The sequence below is a fragment of the Ylistrum balloti genome, unplaced genomic scaffold (genome assembly GCF_031769215.1).
Source record: "Ylistrum balloti isolate Yb309-2 unplaced genomic scaffold, AGI_CSIRO_Ybal_v1 Utg370182, whole genome shotgun sequence".
In the NCBI taxonomy this organism is placed as follows: domain Eukaryota; kingdom Metazoa; phylum Mollusca; class Bivalvia; order Pectinida; family Pectinidae; genus Ylistrum; species Ylistrum balloti.
The window spans coordinates 225,989-247,467 of NW_026782167.1; the positions used below are offsets into that span (position 1 = coordinate 225,989).

A 21,479-nucleotide genomic window follows, 5' to 3' on the forward strand; every position below is an offset into this window, starting at 1 on the left:
TAAAAGTAAACTTTCAAATTTTATTCTTTCGGTAAGTTTTTCCTCATTTGATACATCTAGAGAGACATCGAATGGAAAGAAAATGGCGACCTCCGTGTTTTGTCTGTGACAGACTTTATGAAATTGGAAGATAATTTAACGGGAAAAGGACACGTGAATCAATATGTGAATATTGCAACAATTCATTTTCACGGGAAAGTTTTATTCTATGTTCGATCATTGATAGAATCATGTCAAAATGTTTAGAAGGGGGTGGCGAGCCTACCTTGTTGTGATAATTTTTGTTGTCCTGACAATTTTGTACATGGGATACATTTGTCAAAACAACTTTTGCTCTTTCTCATCCACTAGACACAACGATGAAAGGGAATCGGACGGCACAATATCTGACATTTCTAAATTGGTACCCGATACATTTCCATCGCAGATCGTTGATAGAGAATATCAGTTAGATTTAGATGACGAAGACGTTTTAGTTTTTTTACATATTCAGAAAACAGGTGGTACCACTTTTGGTCGACACTTGGTTAAAAACCTTGATGTTGGCAAACCATGTGTTTGTCGAAAAACGATGAAGAAATGCGAGTGTTTAACAAGGAAGAAAACACTTTGGCTGTTTAGTCGATATTCTACAGGCTGGGCTTGTGGTTTGCATGCAGACTGGACAGAACTGAAGAACTGTGTTGACACGGCCATGGATAAGCAAGAAGGACTCCACAGAGAGCGAAGGTTGGACATCTTGACCAATGACTTACAGCAATTGGTTTTATCTGAATGAGTTTCAGCTGCAGACAACCTTTTCAATTCTATCAATAATGTCATTTATGAAATCTTTCCTGCATGTCTGAATAAATTTGTACTCCAGCACTTCAGATGAATATTTCCAAACCTGTCGTGGTGTTCTATATAATTGAAACCTAAAAAGAAAACATGTTTTTTACTTCCAGAAATGAACTTCCAATTATACACTTCCTTTTGAAAGGATAAATTTATGTTCAACTTGTACACCAAGAAATATTTGAGTACATTAAATTGACCACTGTATAGAGTTGAATAATTAGGGACTATATAAATCCAGATAAAGCTGAACAGAATTTTTTTTACACTTATGATTCAGGTACTACATATAGTCAAAATGTAAAAAGTGGGAGAACAAAAGTAACTGCTTCATCATACATTCCCTGTGCAATCACACCAGTTTATGTTGATCAATCAAAAGTATAAACATGAAGTATTGTTACAATTTTATTTTATTGATACAATAATTCCTTTAAATAATTCTTAATACAATGTACCAAAGAACATTTCTAACTGTAAACAATTGAAGATGATAAAAATGATTACAACAACGACTGGAATTTGTTACATAATAATGATTGGATTTTTTTTGTAATTTTAATTTCATTACATATAATTTAACAAAATTTATTTGATAAGTCAATTGTGAAAATGATACAGTAGAAAAATCAATGATTTGATTTGATATTTATAACTAGCTACAGTATATGTAAGATATAAATATAACCTTTTATAGTCTATATTGGGAAACAAATTTATATTATAATCACCCTTGATTGAAGTTCACCAAAGTTCTTAGCTAGGGCTTCTTAGCTGTGACAATTATATGCAGGAACATTTAAGTAGGCGTCTTAAGTGCCCTCAACAGTGTGGATAATGTGACCGGCTTGTCTAATACATTTTGAGGTGGACTGAATGAATACATTGTATGTCTAGAGCTAGCTACTACAATCTGAGTTACCATATTTATCTGAAAGTCCGCCCTGGCTACATGATAAGCCCACCCATAAATATTATGCTGTTTAGTAAAATGATAAAAGAATACTGAATGCTATTGTTTTGTAATATTAAATTAATCAACATGTTAGTAGTAATGTTTTTTGTATATTTACAATAATGACAGTATTTAAAAAAACAAAATAGTGTAAAAAATATATTTTCTAGTGTCACTAATATGTACATGTATTATATCTTACCATGTCATCCAGACTTACCTATAATTTATTTTAGAAGTTCAGAATATTACATCAGAATTTCAAAATCAGTCCAAAATTCTTCAAATAGGAAAGTGATGCACTGTCGCTTGTAGTACATCACTTACAAATGACCTTTGACATTTAGCAATATCAGAAATCAGTTCATGATTCTGAAGGGTCAAAACATATGAAATAAAAATGCTGTTTCAAATTCAAGAATCCTGGAAAATTGCCTTATGCACTAAAAGCTTGTGTATATATATACTGGTACTGTGTCAAACTTCATGTTGGTCAAGTTATAATGCAATACTATTAACCAATTTTTCAAATGATAAGCATATACCAAAACATATACATCTGTGTCTTCTTTTTAACCACAAAATCGTGGAAAAAATTGTAGGTAGCTTTAGTATGGTTTTTACACTACTACATGTACTACTAGTTATGATATAACATTCTTAATAATTCTGCTCCTTACAGAAAAAAAATAGTTAAATATTCAAAAGTTTGGTTAGGAAACATTTCATTTTGTTGTACACATATTATTTATGCCAGAGGTTGTAATTAGGATGAAAATAAATCATAAGTTACATTATAAATAAAGATAACTCATATTACATAAATAAAGATATTGTCTTTTATATAAATAAAGATATTGTCTATTATATAAATAAAGAGTACTTCTGTTACATATGAAATGGAAACAAAAGTAAGGTTCTGTATATCATATGTTATTGATCAGTAATTCACACCTCTAAAATATTTCATCATCTTACAAATAAAAAGATGTAAAATTTGGAATTGGCAATATTCTCACTCAAAAGCTATGTTACCATATAGGAGATATACCAGGAACCTTTAGCCAATCACAGCTCAGCTATGTAACATTACACATCAGTCATAACAAAGACAATAAGGGTCATTGAAATCATAAAAACATTTAATTTCTTTATTGTTTGTGTACATTTCAGGTACCATTACATCACCATTCTCAGGGATCCCGTTGGACGATATTTGAGCGAGTTCAAACATGTACAGCGTGGTGCTACCTGGAAAACAGCACGTCTGTTCTGTAATGGTCGTCAAGCCACCCTCGAGGAGGTACCATTTTGTTATGAAGGCGAGACCTGGGAAAATGTTGATCTTGGCAACTTTTTAGACTGTAAATATAATCTAGCGAACAACCGCCAGACACGCATGCTGGCTAATCTTAGTAAGATCAACTGTTACAACAAAACAGGACTGACAGACGAAGAACGTGACCAGAAAATGTTAGAAAGTGCCATCGAGAATCTCCAAAACTTTTCTTTTTTTGGACTTACAGAGTTTCAGAAAGATACTCAAAATCTTTTTGAACATACTTTCAACCTTAAATTCATTGAAGATTTTGAACAGCACAATGCTACACATAGGAAAAGACTTCCCCTGACTGAAGAAATTATGGCTAAGATTAAACTGTACAATAATCTAGACATGCAGCTTTATCAGTTTGCCAGGGAGTTATTTCAACGTCGTGTGGAGAAAATGAAAGATGATCTTAGGCTGGAGACTGAAGACAGTACAAATGATCAAGAAATTATGGCATTGCCTGGTAACACATGAGTTATATAGATAGCCTAAACAATTTTTCGAGAGAGAATTTATTACAATAAGCTGAAAGTCATTGACTGATAGTGTAATGTATTTTCCAGAAAGCTGAAATGAAATGTTAGATATTAATGACTGAAGAGAGATAAAAATCCTCATATTTAAACATAATATTACACATGATCACGAATGGAAACCTCATTTAGAGTTCTACTTTCATAAATACTCAAACAAAGACAAGTATAAAAATCCATTTACTTGATCACACTTGTTTTCTAGAAGGTTGGAAGGCAGAAAAGGTCATAAATAGCTGATGTAAAACCAATTCAATGATTAACAAACGTCAAACATATACCTAGTACACATGTCTTGTGGATTTGGAGTAAGATATTTATAGTTATGTAACGTAGGCTCTTCCTAATTTCAATAATGCTTTGTAGAAATTTAAAGATACTAGGTATGTATATACACAAATGATAGGTTGAAAAATTTGTCCATGTGCCAAATGAAATCACAAAAACTAAAATGTTTTTCAACATGTTTTAGACGATAATTTTTTCTAGCTTACGGAGTTGCAACCTATTTTTGTATCTAGTAAAGTGAACAATTTAAAAAGACTGCAAATAATCAAGAAAATCAAGACATTCATTCTACATTGTAGTTATATTTTTACAGCGTTATACAAGTTTAATGAGTAACGTCGCTTCCTTGGTCAAAATCTGATGTGTTATATAGGAAGTTACGTTAGTTGTCATTCGACAGCTGTATGCGAATGTCACAAACTTGACACAAGATGTACATGTGTTTAATATACATTTCCGTATAATGTAAGTTCACAAAAGTGGTTGATTGATGTATTTTTGTACAGGTACCATGTAAACCTTTCTATATGTTATATCAAACATGCACCATTGTTTTCTTTTAGAATATGCGAGTATGTTTTAGTATGCAAAAGATTAATGTTTATCATGTACAAGTGTAAATATATATGACACTGTTGACAGGATATCTGTTTTGAGATCCATGTGTGTATCTGTTTGGTTTAAATGTTATTTAGTATATACCTTCACCAGCTATCTGTTTGTTATCTCCATCTAATGAGTAAGTCACGATTTCTACTTTACTTACCTTACAAAGCAGTTCTTAAAGATGTAATTCTCACCTCTTTATCAGAACTTGATAATTTTTTACATAAATTTTGTTATCTAGACAAACATTTAGTAATTAGGACAAAAATTCAGTCATTTTGACAAAAATTTAGTAAATGTTTTGTGTGTCCTTTAATCAGTGATTTTTCTCTCTTTTTTCCCCCCACTAAATACAAATAATAAATCTCCATCTTGTTTTCCATCAGCTATGGATATAACGTAATATATGAATGAAGTGAAACATATTAGGTTATAAAGTTGCTTTATTTTAACAAACTTACATTACAGAACTTTTGGAAAGATCTTTTTTATTTAGAAGAAAAATGTGTGACAAAATCTCAAAATTAATAAAAATAGCAAAACACAAGTTATACTTTCCTTAAACACTGATACATCTTTCTAATCCACGCAGGACTCAACCTCATTACATGGGGTGGCCTCATCCAGATTTTTTTTGTTGAACAACATGTGCTGTTCTATTTAATATTTAAATGCTTGGAATTGGGAAAAATATGTTGTTCTTTCTAATTGGAACGAGGTCTATATTTGGCTCCATGCCTTGCTTTAAAAAGCCTCGACATATATATATATATATATAGTTTTATAAACGAATAAATTAACATACAGAAATTATCATTAATTTTCTCCCTGTCTATAACCTATAAACCAGTTACCAATAAGATTCTACATGTGGTACCCCTAATCAAAAGCCCTTGGTTGGAATAGATCTTTAACTTACCAGAGCTCTTCTTACCTTCTATTTTTAGATCAAAATCCTGTTGATATTAGTACCAGATCTTTATAACATACTGCACTTTACCTAAAATCCAGTATTTTGCATATTAATAGATATTTAGTATCACATAGCACTGTAGTACGAAGGATTCTGAAAATCTATCAGCGATTTTGTTTTTGTCTTTGTTCATGGTCGACCACGACCAAGACAAAAATGAAATGGATTGATGGTCAGAGACTTTTGGACATGTAGGTCTGATATAATAAATAGTTACTTAAATTCACATGAATTTATTGGTAATTGTTATCTTATTTCAAAAATGCAGATTTATAGAAGAGATAGCCCCTGGAAATGGTAGGAATCCTGCTCAACTGGGACATATTAGCCCCTGTATATCTGAACTTGAATTTGTTTAGAGTGTTGTATAAAATCAATAATTTGAAGATCTGTGGCTCCGATGTGAAACAGAGTTATGATAATACAAAATGCATATCTGACAGAGATTCAAACTGACATCATTGTCATTAAGTAAATTAATGGAAGGTTACATTCAGTAAATTTGTTGTTAAGCAAGTGAAATCTGTCACTGGCTTGATTTTACCGTAGATGTATATTTTTGAACACTGTATCATTAACAGCTATGATCATATAAGGACATCTGGTATAGCTTGGAAGTAGTATAGATTTGTATGATGTAGATATAAATTGCAGAATTTTAATAGAAAAAAATTCCTGGTAGCATTCATGACACTTTATATTATTTCTTCGCTCTGTGGGTGGAATAGTGAAGGATGTGATTTTTATGTTAATTTTATACACCATTTTACTCAAATCCAATTAAACCTGTTCTTAATGTTGCTCTGTATTACCATGATAATATTGCAATAAGTCTATGGCTGGTTTTAAGCCAACTCATAAACATTGTTAATTAAAATCAAACTAATGCTATCACCTTGTCCAGTGATAAGCCCACCATCTGACACAAGAAATCATATTTTCCATGGGCTTATTGTAGGATAAATGTTGTATGATTCTACGTGACAGTGGAACCTATCTATAAAGACCACTTTAGGGAGTGGAGAAAAGTCACCTTTATAGACAGGTGATATTATTAGAAGTTTATTAAACCATCAATTGAATTCTAGACTTTGACTTGAAACCAGTATAGACAGTGATTATAAACACAGGTGACTTTTAAGACAGATTAAAGGACTTAAGTAACAGAGCTTTATATACATTGTGTATAGATGTGAAATCCATAAAGGACCAAAGATTTACTGTTGTATGTGTGGTAATGTTTGCATTTCTACCATGGCTGACTAGATTACCTCCCTTCTGTTTAGTGTGCTCAGAGGAAGATTAGTATCTCCTGTAGACATTTTGGTATTTGATATAATGTCTATTTTTATGAGCTGTGGCATTGAGTTATTTTTAGTTAACCTGATACTGATGAACTTTAATGCTTCTAGTATTCCCCCCTTTTTTTTAAACCTGAAAGAAGATCTAAATCAAAACCATGGCTACTGTATAGTCATTAATTTTCATGAGAGATTCATTTCCGTAAATTTCTCTTTTCATCCATGTATTAATATGTCTACAAATCAATTTCAAAACTATTAAAATTTGTATAAGCAGATTTATTGAGTAATGTTTGTCATTGATATCAAATATGTATGATATTGATTTTTTTTACTTTATTTTGAAATATGAGTCCTACCACGAAAAGATGTGATTTTACAGTTCCTGTAAGGACCAAAACTTTCTAAAAAGATTTTCTTTCATCATTATAGAACTTCATTCAGAAAAATCCACTTTTTATTCAAATATGAACATTTCAGATTTGGGGCCATATAGATCATTGTACACTGTAGCCAAACAGTTGCTGGTACAGGTTTTGTTTGTTTTTTGTTTCATTACAAGTCTCTGAACGAGAAATTAGAACATTTTTACACTCAGCTGAAATTTTTGTTTGTATTTTTTTGAATTGGAAGATGATCTGATTTTGTCTAGAAAGATTCTTGAGTATTAAAGGACCTTCAATTAGTGATAAATTCTCATCCATTAATACAAAGAATGACTTGATATTAAGATAGATAATTCTTCAATACTGCTGTGACTATCTTTTTTTTAAGTAAACAAAAACCTTATAATCCCATTTAAATGTCATGATGTATTTCAACCTGTTTTGTTGTCCTTTTGTCCTGGTTTGGTGATTAGGATGTTGTTTCCTTTTTTTTCTAATTTCAAATTATTTGATCTTTATTGATTAAATTCAAACTTAAGGTGTATGAATGGTTGTTTGGCTGTAGGTGTGTCTATAATACAGAGCTTGTGTACAATATGTAACTTCAAGCTGATGGTTCTACATAATTGTATGAAGTTAGATAGTTATTATAAGTATTAAAGTGTAAGATGTCACACTAGACCACTCTCTAAATAAAATTTTGTGAACCCACCAAATTCAAATTATATTAGGTTTTTTAATTCAAATCAGTTTAGTTGATAATTCAAAATGGATACTATTTTATTATATTAGATATTGATGGATGAACTGAACAAAATTTAAGGGAACTATTAACTTAAATAGGAGGAATGATCTTTCCAAATATCAGTTTGACAAAGTTACAGAGAGATGCAAATATTTTTAGGACGTGTATTTTGGACCAAATTTCTAAATGCATACTCTCTCTTGATGGCAACTTATAAATAAATGTTATGTCATGATTAGCGAGCAAGTGAACAAAATTTTCGATTTGGAAACATGTATAAATAAATAAGGATGTTATTTTTTTTTTTTATTTGAAAAATAAGTCAATATTGGTGAGGTATACTGGTTGTAAATGCATTTACTCTTCTATGTCCAGTGTTTTGTTTACATCTAAGATAGAAAATTTAAACAGATCTGTGAAATGTTCCAAAGATGTAGCTCTGACTGTAAGCGTATGAAAGGGCAAACCTAATCAAATTTGTTAAAAGTATTTGTTAAGATTGTGATGTTAAGTATTTGTTGAAGTTTGATTTTATTATAGTCAGGTCTAGAGAACTCTTTTGTGCCTGGAAAACAGTAAATGAGTATATTTAAAATTTGTTCGATTAAATTGTGTTGTTTTTGCTTCCAATAACAACTAGACAGTGGTATGTATAAGAGATCTTGGTTATGTTGGGACAATTTGGTAAATTTTGTTTAAGTTTCAATGAGACTTTGTTAATAATTGAATATTTTGTTGACTTTTTACTTTTTTTATGTTTTATCATGAAGGACAGACATTGATATATATTTATATATCTCAGTTGGTGGTTGCAATGAACTCTTGAGTTCAGTAAGTCCTTATATTAAAATGTAGTCTTGCATAGGATTTCTATGGTTTGAGCTGTAGGCTGTTGTAAGTCTGGATTTCTTGGGTTTCAGTATTGAGTTCTTGTTTGTGAGGAATTTGAGGGTTTGCCCTGTGGGACCTTGATAGTCAGAATGTTGGTCAAATTACTAGGATTTGACCTGTGGACCTTTGATGTCATGACTACAAGAGTTAAAGCTGTGACTCTTTATTAGTTAGAATCCAAGGGTTTATACCGCTGCCCTTTCCTAGTCAGATACCCTGATTTTCTTTAGAGACTACAGAAACTTATCTTGGATTGATTATACTTAGCATCAATGTATGTGGTTGTCCAGCAAATTGTCAACTGTGTGAATGAAAGAATGACTTGCATAATTGTGTTTGTCATTTGAAGTTTATCAAGAGATTGAATGTTCCTACAGATCTCTGTGTCATTATTGCATTGTTCTGTAGATGATAAATGTACTATGGATTGCCCCAGGGCATGGGTGATACCCTATAACTGGGGATTTTTGCCGGTCAAACTTAATGCAATTTAATTTTAAAAGGATCAAGTTGTATTTCAACGAATTCAAATTTCATACTCTGGATGTAAAAAGACATCTTAAACAAGCAAGTCATTATTTCAAGGATGAAATTTTAGCAATTCATTTCTGCATACGAAAAGAACTGTCAATACAATAATTCATTGTCTTTATAATTAAGCTAAACTTGTATCCTCCATGTTGACTTGAAGATATTCTTTATTCTGTAACAGCTATAGAACACAGAACACCCGATATATCACAAACTTTACAATCAGAAGTTATGTGATTTATACATGTTCCTCTGAGAGAAAAAATAGAAAAAAATATTAAAGATTAATTTGACAGGTGTAAATTACCGCATTTGTTGTCAAAATGTTAATATCTAATTTTTAGCATGTAAATTTTTTGGCTTTTAGGAAAAAAAACTATAGGGTAATTCTTTAATTTAAAAATAGCTTGCTCAAGATACGCCAAGCAAATTCATGGTGAAAATAGGAAATAACTTGATACTAGAGTAAAAAAGACTAGCACAGTATTATGATTCATGATGTGGATATTAAAATGATGTTTATAACCTGACAAAACCATACAAGATTTGAGGTTTACAGTGTTTGGTATGAGAGGGAGAGATTAAAAGTCCTTCTGTATTGTCATATAAACCTCTTAAAGTAGTAGTTGAGTTCTTTTTGTGCAGGAATATTTTATTTCATAGATATATATCTTTTATCTAAATGATATATATAATCTTAAAGATAATAAATCATGTTTATTTTTTTCTCTTTCATAAATTGAGAAATAAAATTCAAAATTGACATATCTTAATTTCACTGTTTTTGTTTGCATTTGTTGGGTGGAAATTGTTATACTTGGTTAATATGCCTTAAACATATTGTACATTTCCTTTTAATTCCGACTCGCATGGCTCAGTAGTTGGGATTCAATCTAAATCTGGTATTGGGTTACTGGTCACATGACTCCCGGTATCACTAGGTAGCTCACATGGCCTGAAAGGCGCAATAATCATCTGACCAAACGTCAACATTTTTGGCTGGAAGATTGCTAGGATCAAGCCTGACAAAGTTTGGAAAAGAAATTACCTTAACCCCTATTCAAGGTCACAGTGGTTAAATTTGTTAAAAGCTTGTAAAACAACTAATGGCCAAGAATCATGGTATTTGGCTTGAAGTATGAAGTCTAAAAAGTTTCCAAAAAGAAATTACTTTGAAACATAATCGAGGTAAAATTTGTCAAAACCACTAAATGACGTTTTTTTTACTTGAAAGGTGAAGAAGCATGGTATCTAGCTTTAAAAGTCCCAGGATGAAGCATGAGAAAGTTTGTGAAAAAAAAAAATTGACCAAAATTTAAGGTCACGGTCAAATTTGTTTCATTGTTCAAATGACATCTCCTGACTACCCAAAATGCCTAGAATCATGTTATTTGACTAATAGGTTCATTGGATGATACCCAACGAAGTATGTGAGAAGAAGTCACCTTGACCCTTATTTAAGTCCACAGGAATCAGATTTGTTAAAGTTTTCTTACAACTTTTTTTGACGATAACAAAGAGGTGCAGAAACATGAATATTTGGTTTAAACAATCCTAGGATATAGCCAGTCAAGGGTTTTAAAAAGAAATTCTCCTTATTCAAAGGGTATGAAAAGAAACCACCATGTCCATTTTTTAAAGTCACAGGGGTTGAATTTGTTAAAACATTAAAACGACTTCCCAAACAGTCCAGAAGCGTGGTATTTCATGGTTTGCCTGATAGGTTTAGCAAATGAAGTCCGACAACATTTGCGGAAGGAAATGACCTTGACACTGCTTCAAGGACACATATGTCGACTTTGTTAAAACCTTAAAACAACTTCTGACTAACAAAATGACACCGAAGCATGATATTTGACTGATAAATCTCTGGGATGAACCCGAAAATTTTTGTTAAATAATACAAAACCTTGAACCATATTCAAGGTCACAGGGGTCAAATTGTCAAAACTTGTAATATACTTCTTTAGGTAAATCAAAAGTTCGAAAAGAAGAATATTTGCTGGAAAGGTTTTATTAGGCCAAAGCCTGAAAAAAATTATAGTGAAAACAAAGAAAAAAACAAATGATATTTACCTATAAAACAGGTTATAACTGACACTGATAAGAGTTGAATATTAGAAGCTGTTTGTTGTCGAAATTCCATGTAACTGTTGGATGTGTCCACTTTGAATGAGAATGGTGCAAATGTTAATGTATTTGTGATAAACACTTATTCTATTTTTAACAAACACGGAGTGCCAGTGAACATGCAGGCCCATTAGGCATCTTTTTCTTGAACACAGGACACTTATACTTTGCTTGTGTCAAACTGTATTTACGTGGAGCTTAAGTTTCATGTTAAAATATTATTTTCGGTGACAGTTGATTTTGTAGATAAACATAGTTCAAAAAGATGTACTTATACTAAAAAAAATCTGTGAACATATGAGTTCGAGGGTATAGAGAACCCACAAAATTAAATGAAAAAAAACTACCATGAAAATAAATGATTCGACATTATATAAGTTTCAAAATGTTTTGTTTGAATCAAGATGAAAGTCATACTTTTTACTTGGAATTCATTTATTTCTTTTACGTCACATGTCGGACTTATTATGCACGTTTATGTACGTGTTATGTGAGTACATGTTTATTTTCTTCTGTCTGTTCGTGCAGCATGGTATTATTTTGTAGAAGTAAGTTATTTTTCCCCGCAGCCCTGGACACTCTGGGGGCCCTGACATCACGCCCAGTTCCGTCAAAATCAGTTTGCTGTAACTGAACGGCATGTTCCAGATGCCGTGTAACATGTCCTTCAAACAATACCATCAGACACATAACGATCGGCAGTAACGCAGACATCAACTTCATGGTTCTAAAATGATAAAAAAAATGGCATACCGTTAATTTTTCAGGCATCAATTTTAAAAAAGGAATCCTACAGGGATATAGGTCGCCATCTTTATTTTGATAGTTTGATATATTCCCTTCTTTTCACTTCTATCATCCGATAAATTTATCTGAACATTTGGCAGTAAGTGTTTTTGCAAGGTAGCCTACATAAGTTGGCAAACATCCCTTCAGAACGAGCGATAACTATAACCAGTGCGCAAATTATCTTCCTATCAGTCAAAAACTGGACAATTTGATCTACCCTGTATTTCTTAAATAGCGTTAGCAATTTTTTAAGGATGAACGTGTGACCGTAGTCGATGGCGGACTAAAACGATGTAATACCATAATTTGTGCAGACAACGACATGCATTCAAAGTAACAGTGCTATTTACATTTGTAACTGTGAAACATTTACTTTAGCAGTGAATTTTCTGGGCCGTATTCTCGTCAAGAGGAAGTTGATTTTTTATAACATTTAAACAAAAATCATCACACCACCATGTATGCAACTTCAACTGATATCAGGAAACCATGAGACATTTTAAATTCAATTACGATCATTTTTACATATCTAAATACCTATATTTAAATATGTGGTTTTACCAAACATTTTAACTGCGAGTCGACACGGGTCAGAGGTATTAAGATGCCAATACTGTAGTTTCCAGTAAAACATGTGCATGATTGATCAGTTTTAAACTCCAGATGTAAGTAAAAGTATATCCATTTCATTGTGATTTCTTAGTATCGGCCAGTATAATAGTGAAATATGAATATGTGCAATTGTTAAGCTCCATCGTATTAGAGGGAAATATAAATATGTGCAATTGTTAAGCTCCATCGTATTAGAGGGAAATATAAATATGTTTCATTGTTAAGCTCCATCGTATTAGAGGGAAATATGAATATGTTTCATTGTTAAGCTCCATCGTATTAGAGGGAAATATGAATATGTTTAATTGTTAAGCTCCATCGTATTAGAGGGAAATATTTTGTTACCTATGCCCGTCCAGTCTGGTATTGAATCATGATTTCTGTCTGATGTTAACGCTTTATACAAAAGATTAGATTTGGCAGTATATCGGAAAAGAGCGGTACCGAGAATTTGTTTCGTGTTTTTGGTCATCATTCCAATGTAACCCTCACCATTGTAGAAAAACACACCAGATTTCTTTGTACAAAATTCATATTTACCAGCCTTTGGCAGTAGATTGTACACTATCCAGAAAGGTTCTTGTGTCATATCCCCAAATTGACTGCTGTAGGAAGGTGTATTTTTAATTTTTAGAACTGTTACCCCCCATAATGTGGTGGGTTCAATTTTTGACCCACTTTTTATCGTGTTTTCATCTGTTATTTTCATTTATGCATTCATTCATTCATTCATTCATGCATTCATTCGTATTTTATAGATGTTAATTCAGAGGGATTGGGCACAGGTTCTAGCAACTGACTAGGCCCTCTTCCGACAAAGCACTATACAGTCGGTACACTTTTCATGTGATGACAAAAGATGTAACGCGAACTCATTAGAATTATTGGACAGTAGGGACAAAAAGGAAGAAGGAATCGAAATGAAACAAATGGCGAAAAGGAGGATAAAAAAGAGACGTCCCGAATGTAATGGTTCTCCACTAAGTGGTTTCAAATCTCTTTGTAGATTTTATGAAGGACAAAACAGAATAATAATATCAACATTTGTTTGATACGAAATATCATTTCCCCGAAGAAGAGTACCAAGATCAGGATAAGCCGGTTATCAATAGTTTACTTTAAACATATTTATTGCCAAAAGATAGACAAAGGATTATGCACAAGTTATTGCAACTTATCAACGCCTAATACCCAATATATATTTTAAATGACATTAGAATCATGACAATACAAATGTACAATTATTGTTACACATCGGCATCAAAATCTCTTTCTTGATCTTATATAGATTTGCACAGATCTAAAAATGTTTGCATTTTATCAATATTCGAGAGGGATCGCACATTAGAAAATTACGAGCAGACAACATCTACATTTCCATCACCACAACGACAGACCGATGTTATCTGTTATTCTCCGGATATTCAAAACTAAATTGTCTAACTTGGCTTATACAATCTCTGGTATATTACTATCAACATATGTACTTTTGATATTTTTGAAAGGAATTCAGTTTAAATTTGTTTCTCAATAATCATCATTTTTGCATTTTTTCCCATACCTTTGTTTTCATGCATGTGTTTAGAATTTTTAGAATACTTTCCAATGTAGAGTCAAACGATAACACTGAAACGATATAGTCTTTAAATTCTATTGGAAACTTCCCTTTCGTTCCGGAGATTGAACTTGGAAATCAATAAATAATTACAAGCTCATTTACAACATATGCTTATGTTTGTCTGAATTTAATCGGTTTTCTATATCATAATGATAAAAGATTTCACGTGATGAGGCTCCGAAAATGTTTTTGCAACAAATATAGTGCCTACTGAGTCGTAAAACGAATGTTATGTACAATTTCTATAAGCAGATACTTTTGTCAGTTTACCACATTTCTTGCAGATTTGAATAAAAAAATACAACTTTTAATTGTGAACCATTGTGTCTAGATCGATATTAGAGTAAGCACATGTGCTAACGCCCTTTCTGATTTGAAGTCAAATACAAGGATAGAAAACAAGTCATACTGTAACTAGCGTTGCCTGGATATGATGTATCTAGAATATCTAAACGGAACGTCTAAAGAATGAAAAACTGTTGTTACTTTCTAATAGGGATGATAAACAGAACACTGGCAATGAGGAGTTAATGCACCAGTAATTTAAGATGGCCGACTATCGGACATTTTCTGATTAGTCCTAAAATCAGAAGTGCACACAATTCAGGGTAACCTATATAATTATGAAATTTTTGAAAGATCTATTTAGTACTTCTCAGAAAATAGTGATAACAAACTTATATTGTCAAAATCCAAAATGGCCACTTGTCAACCATGTTGTTTTTCAGTCAATCCAAAATAAAACAAAAAGGCATCACTAGTGGCAGAGGGAAATATACATATTTACTCTTAGAAAGATTAGTTTATTTAGAACTTTTCCATTCTTGGCTGTCAAGCTTATCGCTATACCATCTATAGTGACAGCAAAGTTTCATTGTCAAAATCTAAGATAGTCGCCTGAAAGTCATATTTAATCTGTCCAGCCCCGAAATCAAAATAGCGTAGCCAGGAACAAAGGAGAACCCATGTTCGAAATATAGGAACGATCTAATACTTAGCGATAAAAAGAAACGTTTAAGGACGGAAGGACCACAAAGACAGGCCGAAAAACATTGCAATAATTCAATACTAGAACGAACATGTGTTTCCTTTATAGAATACAAAGATTTTCCGAATCAAGGTAAAATGACAGATTTCAATTTGATGATGAGATGGCAGACACAAGACGAAACAAATCTTGAGAAGACAGACACAATATTGCAATACACTCAAAGCCTTAATTCAAACTGAAAAAAAAAACCTTTGGCGATAATAAGAACTCTTTTTGATTGTTAAATGGATAGGTTAGTTGTTCGAAAACGCGTCTAGGTAATCTTGTATAATAGACTGATCAATTATTTAACCCAATAAAACATCTGAATCGATTATTTAAATGATTAAATCCGATATTGCTGATGGAATATGAAGTCAAGGATAAGTGTAAGCAGGTGTTTAAATACATTGTCTATACATGTATTCATCAGAAACATTTTCATAATAAGTTAAGTTTTACTTAAACAAGTGTTCTCGGAAAAGTTTGTAAGGGAGTCCCTCAGTTCTTGCTGTATAATACGAACAACATCCCTGTGTCCTTTTATAGATTATCATTAACATAATTAGACAGTTTAATATCTCAATACATATTCTTGTCATATTAATAAGTGTATTTTATCAAATATGTAATGGAACTCCATAGTTCTGATTAAATCGTAACTAGAAGATGCACCTGGTTCAGTGTAAATTTACAAACACAACACAGATGTTATTGGTCATAATCATAATTATAATCTGCGATGACAATGAGAACATCATATGAAAAATAATTAATCAGATCATAATTATCAGGTGCACCTAGTACAGCGTGAGATACATATTTAATTGGAGATGTAAACGGTTGTTACAGTTAGCGTTTAGAAATTTGACGTATATGTTTGAATATAGGACATCACTGGTAGAGTGTAGGCGGGGATTATCCGGAACGCAGAACACAAGGTATATGTGCTGTATATCCAACACTAATGGAATCTGAATACAAACATATCATAGAAAAATATAGTTAGAAATTAAGTTGTTTAGGGATTAATGCCCTCAAAAGTTATATGTAATGTCTGTTCAAACGGGCAATTAAAGAGAAAACAAGCAGCGGCAACGAAAACCAGACAAGAATGTAACAGAAAAACAACAAGAAAATAAAAACATGTTTACTTAATCATAATTTAAACTCAAATGTAAGAGAAAATAAATTTACATGGCGACTCCCGTAAAAATACAAGAGGGAATACGTCCGAGTGTTGCGGGAAAGTAAGTGTAATCTGCTTCATCGATGTATTACAATATAACACCTCGTACTACTGTTGTGTTACAATATAACCCCTCGTTCTACAGTCTATCACTGTTGTGTTACAATATAACCCCTCGTTCTACAGTCTATCACTGTTGTGTTACAATATAACCCCTCGTACTACAGTCTACAACCGTTTTTTTATAATATAACAGCTCGTACTACATTCTATCACTGTTGTGACAACACCTTATTCTAAAGTCTACTTACTTGTGTTACAATATAACCCCTCGTATTACCCGTCTATTACAGTTTTGTTACAAGTCATTCTAAAGTCTACTTCCTTGTGTTACAATATAACTACTCGTACTACAGTATATCACTATTGTGTTACAATATAACCCCCACTACTACAGTCTACCACCGTTGTGTTAAAATATAACACCTCGTACTACAGTCTATCACTGTTGTGTTACAACACCTCGTACTACAGTCTATCAGTGTTGTGTTACAATATAACCCCTCGGACTACAGTCTATCACAGTTTTGTTACAACACGTCGTTCTAAAGTCTACTTCCTTGTGTTACAATATAACCTCTCGTACTACCGTCTATCATAGTTTTGATACAACACCTCGTTCTACAGTTGTTTTACAATATAACCCCTCGTTCTACAGTCTATCACTGTTTTATTACAATATAACACTGCGTACTGCAGTCTATCACTGTTTTGTTACAATATAACATCTCGTACTACAGTCTACCACCGTTGTGTTACAATATAACACCTCGTACTACAGTCTATCAATGTTGTGTTACAATATAACACCCATTACTACAGACTATCTGTGTTGTGTTACAATATAACCCCTAGTATTACCCGTCTATCACAGTTTTGTTACAATACCTCGCACTACAGTCTATCACTGTTGTGTTACAATATAACCCCTCAAACTACAGTAATGTCGTATTACCAGTCTATCACAGTACAGTTACAACAGTGATAGACTGTAGTACGAGGTGTTATATTGTAACACAACAGTGGTAGACTGTAGTACGCAGTATTATATTGTAATAAAACAGTGATTGTAAAAATAACTGTAGAACGAGGTGTTGTATCAAAACTATGATAGACTGTAGTACGAGAGGTTGTGCCTCGTATTACCCGTCTATCACAGTTTTGTTACAATATAACACTGCGTACTGCAGTCTATCACTGTTGTGTTACAATATAAACTTTCGTACTACAGTCTATCTCTGTTGAGTTACCATATATTACCCCTCGTACTACCGTCTATCACGGTTTTGTTACAATATAAACCCTACTACTACAGTCTATCACTGTTGTGTTACAATATAAAACCACGTACTGCAGTCTATCACTGTTGTGTTACAATATAACACCTCGTACTACAGTCTATCACTGATTTGTTACAATATAACCCCCACTGCTACAGTCTATCACTGTTGTGTTACAACATAACCCCTCGTACTACAGTCTATCACTGTTTACTTACAATATAACACATCGTACTACAGTCTGTCACTGTTGTGTTACAACACCTCGTACTACAGTCTATCACTGTTTTGATACAATTTAACACCTCGCTCTAGAGTTGTGTTACAATATAACACCTCGTACTATAGTCTATCACTGTTTTATTACAATATAATACTGCTACAGTCTATCACTGTTGTGTTACAACATAACCCCTCGTACTACAGTCTATCACTGTTTACTTACAATATAACACATCGTACTACAGTCTGTCACTGTTGTGTTACAACACCTCGTACTACAGTCTATCATTGTTGTGTTACAATATAACCCCTCGGACTACAGTCTATCATAGTTTTGATACAACACCTCGCTCTAGAGTTGTTTTACAATATAACCCCTCGTTCTATAGTCTATCACTGTTTTATTACAATATAATACTGCGTACTACAGTCTATCACTGTGTTATTACAATATAACCCCCATTACTACAGTCTATCAGTGTTGTGTTACAATATAACCCCTAGTATTACCAGTTTATCACAGTACAGTTACAACACCTCGTACTATACAGTCTATCAGTGTTGTGTTACAATATAACCCCTCATACTACAGTCTATCACTGTTTTGTTACAATTTAATACTGCGTACTGCAGTCTATCACAGTTTTGTTACAATATAACACTGCGTACTGCAGTCTATCACTGTTGTGTTACAATATAACCCCTCGTATTACCCGTCTATCACAGTTTAGTTACAACACCTCGAACTACAGTCTATCAGTGTTGTGTTACAATATAACCCCTCGTACTACTGTCTTTCACAGTTTTGTTACAAGACCTCGTACTACAGTCTATCACTGTTGTATTACAATATAACCCCCACTTCTACAGTCTATCACTATTGTGTTACAATATAACCTCTCGTACCACAGTCTATCACTATTTTGTTACAATATAACACTGCGTACTGCAGTCTATCACTGTTGTGTTACAATATCACCCCTCGTATTACCCGTCTATCACAGTTTTGTTACAACACCTCGAACTACAGTCTATCACTGTTGTGTTACTTTATAACCCCTCGTATTACCCGTCTATCACAGTTTTGTTACAATATAACACTGCGTACTGCAGTCTAACACTGTTGTGTTACAATATCACCCCTCGTATTACCCGTCTATCACAGTTTTGTTACAACACCTCGAACTACAGTCTAACACTGTTGTGTTACAATATCACCCCTCGTATTACCCGTCTATCACAGTTTTGTTGCAACACCTCGAACTACAGTCTATCACTGTTGTGTTACAATATAACCACTCGTACTACCGTCTATAATAGTTTTAATAAAACACCTCGTACTACAGTCTATCACTTTTTGTTACAATACAACACTGTGTACTGCAGTCTATCACCGTTTTTTTTACAATATAACAGCTCGTACTACAGTCTATCACTGTTGTGTTACAATATAACCCCTCATATTACCCGTCTATCACAGTTTTGTTACAACACCTCGTTCTAAAGACTACTTCCTTGTGTTACAATATACCTACTCGTACTGCCGTCTATCATAGTTTTGATAGAACACCTCGTTCTACAGTCTATCAATGTTTTATTGCAATATAAAACTGTGTACTACAGTCTATCTGTTTTGTTACAATATAACAGCTCGTACTACAGTCTATCATTGTTTTGTTACAATATAACACATCGTACTACAGTCTATCACTGTTGTGTTACAATATAACGCCTCGTAATACAGTCTATCACTTTTTTGTTACAATACAACACTGCGTACTGCAATCACTGTTTTATTACAATATAAAACTGTGTACTACAGTCTATTTGTTTTGTTACAATATAACAGCTCGTACTACAGTCTATCATTGTTTTGTTACAATATAACACATCGTACTACAGTCTATCACCGTTTTTTTACAATATAACAGCTCGTACTACAGTCTATCACTGTTGTGTTACAATATAACCCCTCATATTACCCGTCTATCACAGTTTTGTTACAACACCTCGTTCTAAAGACTACTTCCTTGTGTTACAATATACCTACTCGTACTACCGTCTATCATAGTTTTGATACAACACCTCGTTCTACAGTCTATCAATGTTTTATTGCAATATAAAACTGTGTACTACAGTCTATCTGTTTTGTTACAATATAACAGCTCGTACTACAGTCTATCATTGTTTTGTTACAATATAACACATCGTACTACAGTCTATCACTGTTGTGTTACAATATAACGCCTCGTAATACAGTCTATCACTTTTTTGTTACAATACAACACTGCGTACTGCAATCACTGTTTTATTACATTATAAAACTGTGTACTACAGTCTATCTGTTTTGTTACAATATAACAGCTCGTACTACAGTCTATCATTGTTTTGTTACAATATAACACATCGTACTACAGTCTATCACTATTGTGTTACAATATAACCCCCTCTACTACAGTCTATCACTGTTGTGTTACAATATAACACCTCGTATTACCCGTCTATCACAGTTTTGTTACAATATAACACTGCGTACTACAGTCTACCACTGTTGTGTTACAATATAACCTCTCGTACTACAGTCAATCTCTGTTGTGTTACAAGATAACCTCTCGTTCGTCTCCATCACTTTTTTGTTACAATATTACCCCTCGTTCTACAGTCTATCACTGTTTGTTCTAATATAACATCTCGTACTACAGTCTACCACCGTTGTGTTACAATATAACAGCTCGTACTACAGTCTATCATTGTTTTGTTACAATATGACACATCGTACTACAGTCTACCACCGTTGTGTTACAACATAACACCTCGTACTACAGTCTATCACTGTTGTGTTACAATATAACCGCCACTACTACAGTCTATCACTGTTGTGTTACAATATAACCCCTCAAACTACAGTAATGTCGTATTACCAGTCTATTACAATACAGTTACAACAGTGATAGACTGTAGTACGAGGTGTTATATTATAACACAACAGTGGTAGACTGTAGTACGCAGTGTTATATTGTAATAAAAGAGTGATAGACTGTAGAACGAGGGGTTATATTGTAAAACAACTGTAGGACGAGGTGTTGTATCAAAACTATGATAGACGGTAGTACGAGAGGTTTTGTTACAATATAACCCCTCGTTCTACAGTCTACCACTGTTGTGTTACAATA

At 32.9% G+C, this 21,479-nt stretch overlaps 1 protein-coding gene across 1 annotated transcript; it reads left to right on the forward strand.

Annotated features, from left to right (window-relative positions):
* Positions 1 to 116: 116 nt before the first annotated feature.
* Positions 117 to 10,141, forward strand: LOC132551169 (heparan-sulfate 6-O-sulfotransferase 1-like). Its single transcript, XM_060215278.1, has 2 exons — positions 117 to 729; positions 2,966 to 10,141. The coding sequence occupies exons 1-2, from the start codon at positions 239 to 241 to the stop codon at positions 3,594 to 3,596; spliced, it is 1,122 nt and encodes a 373-aa protein (XP_060071261.1). The 5' UTR covers positions 117 to 238; the 3' UTR covers positions 3,597 to 10,141.
* Positions 10,142 to 21,479: the final 11,338 nt, after the last annotated feature.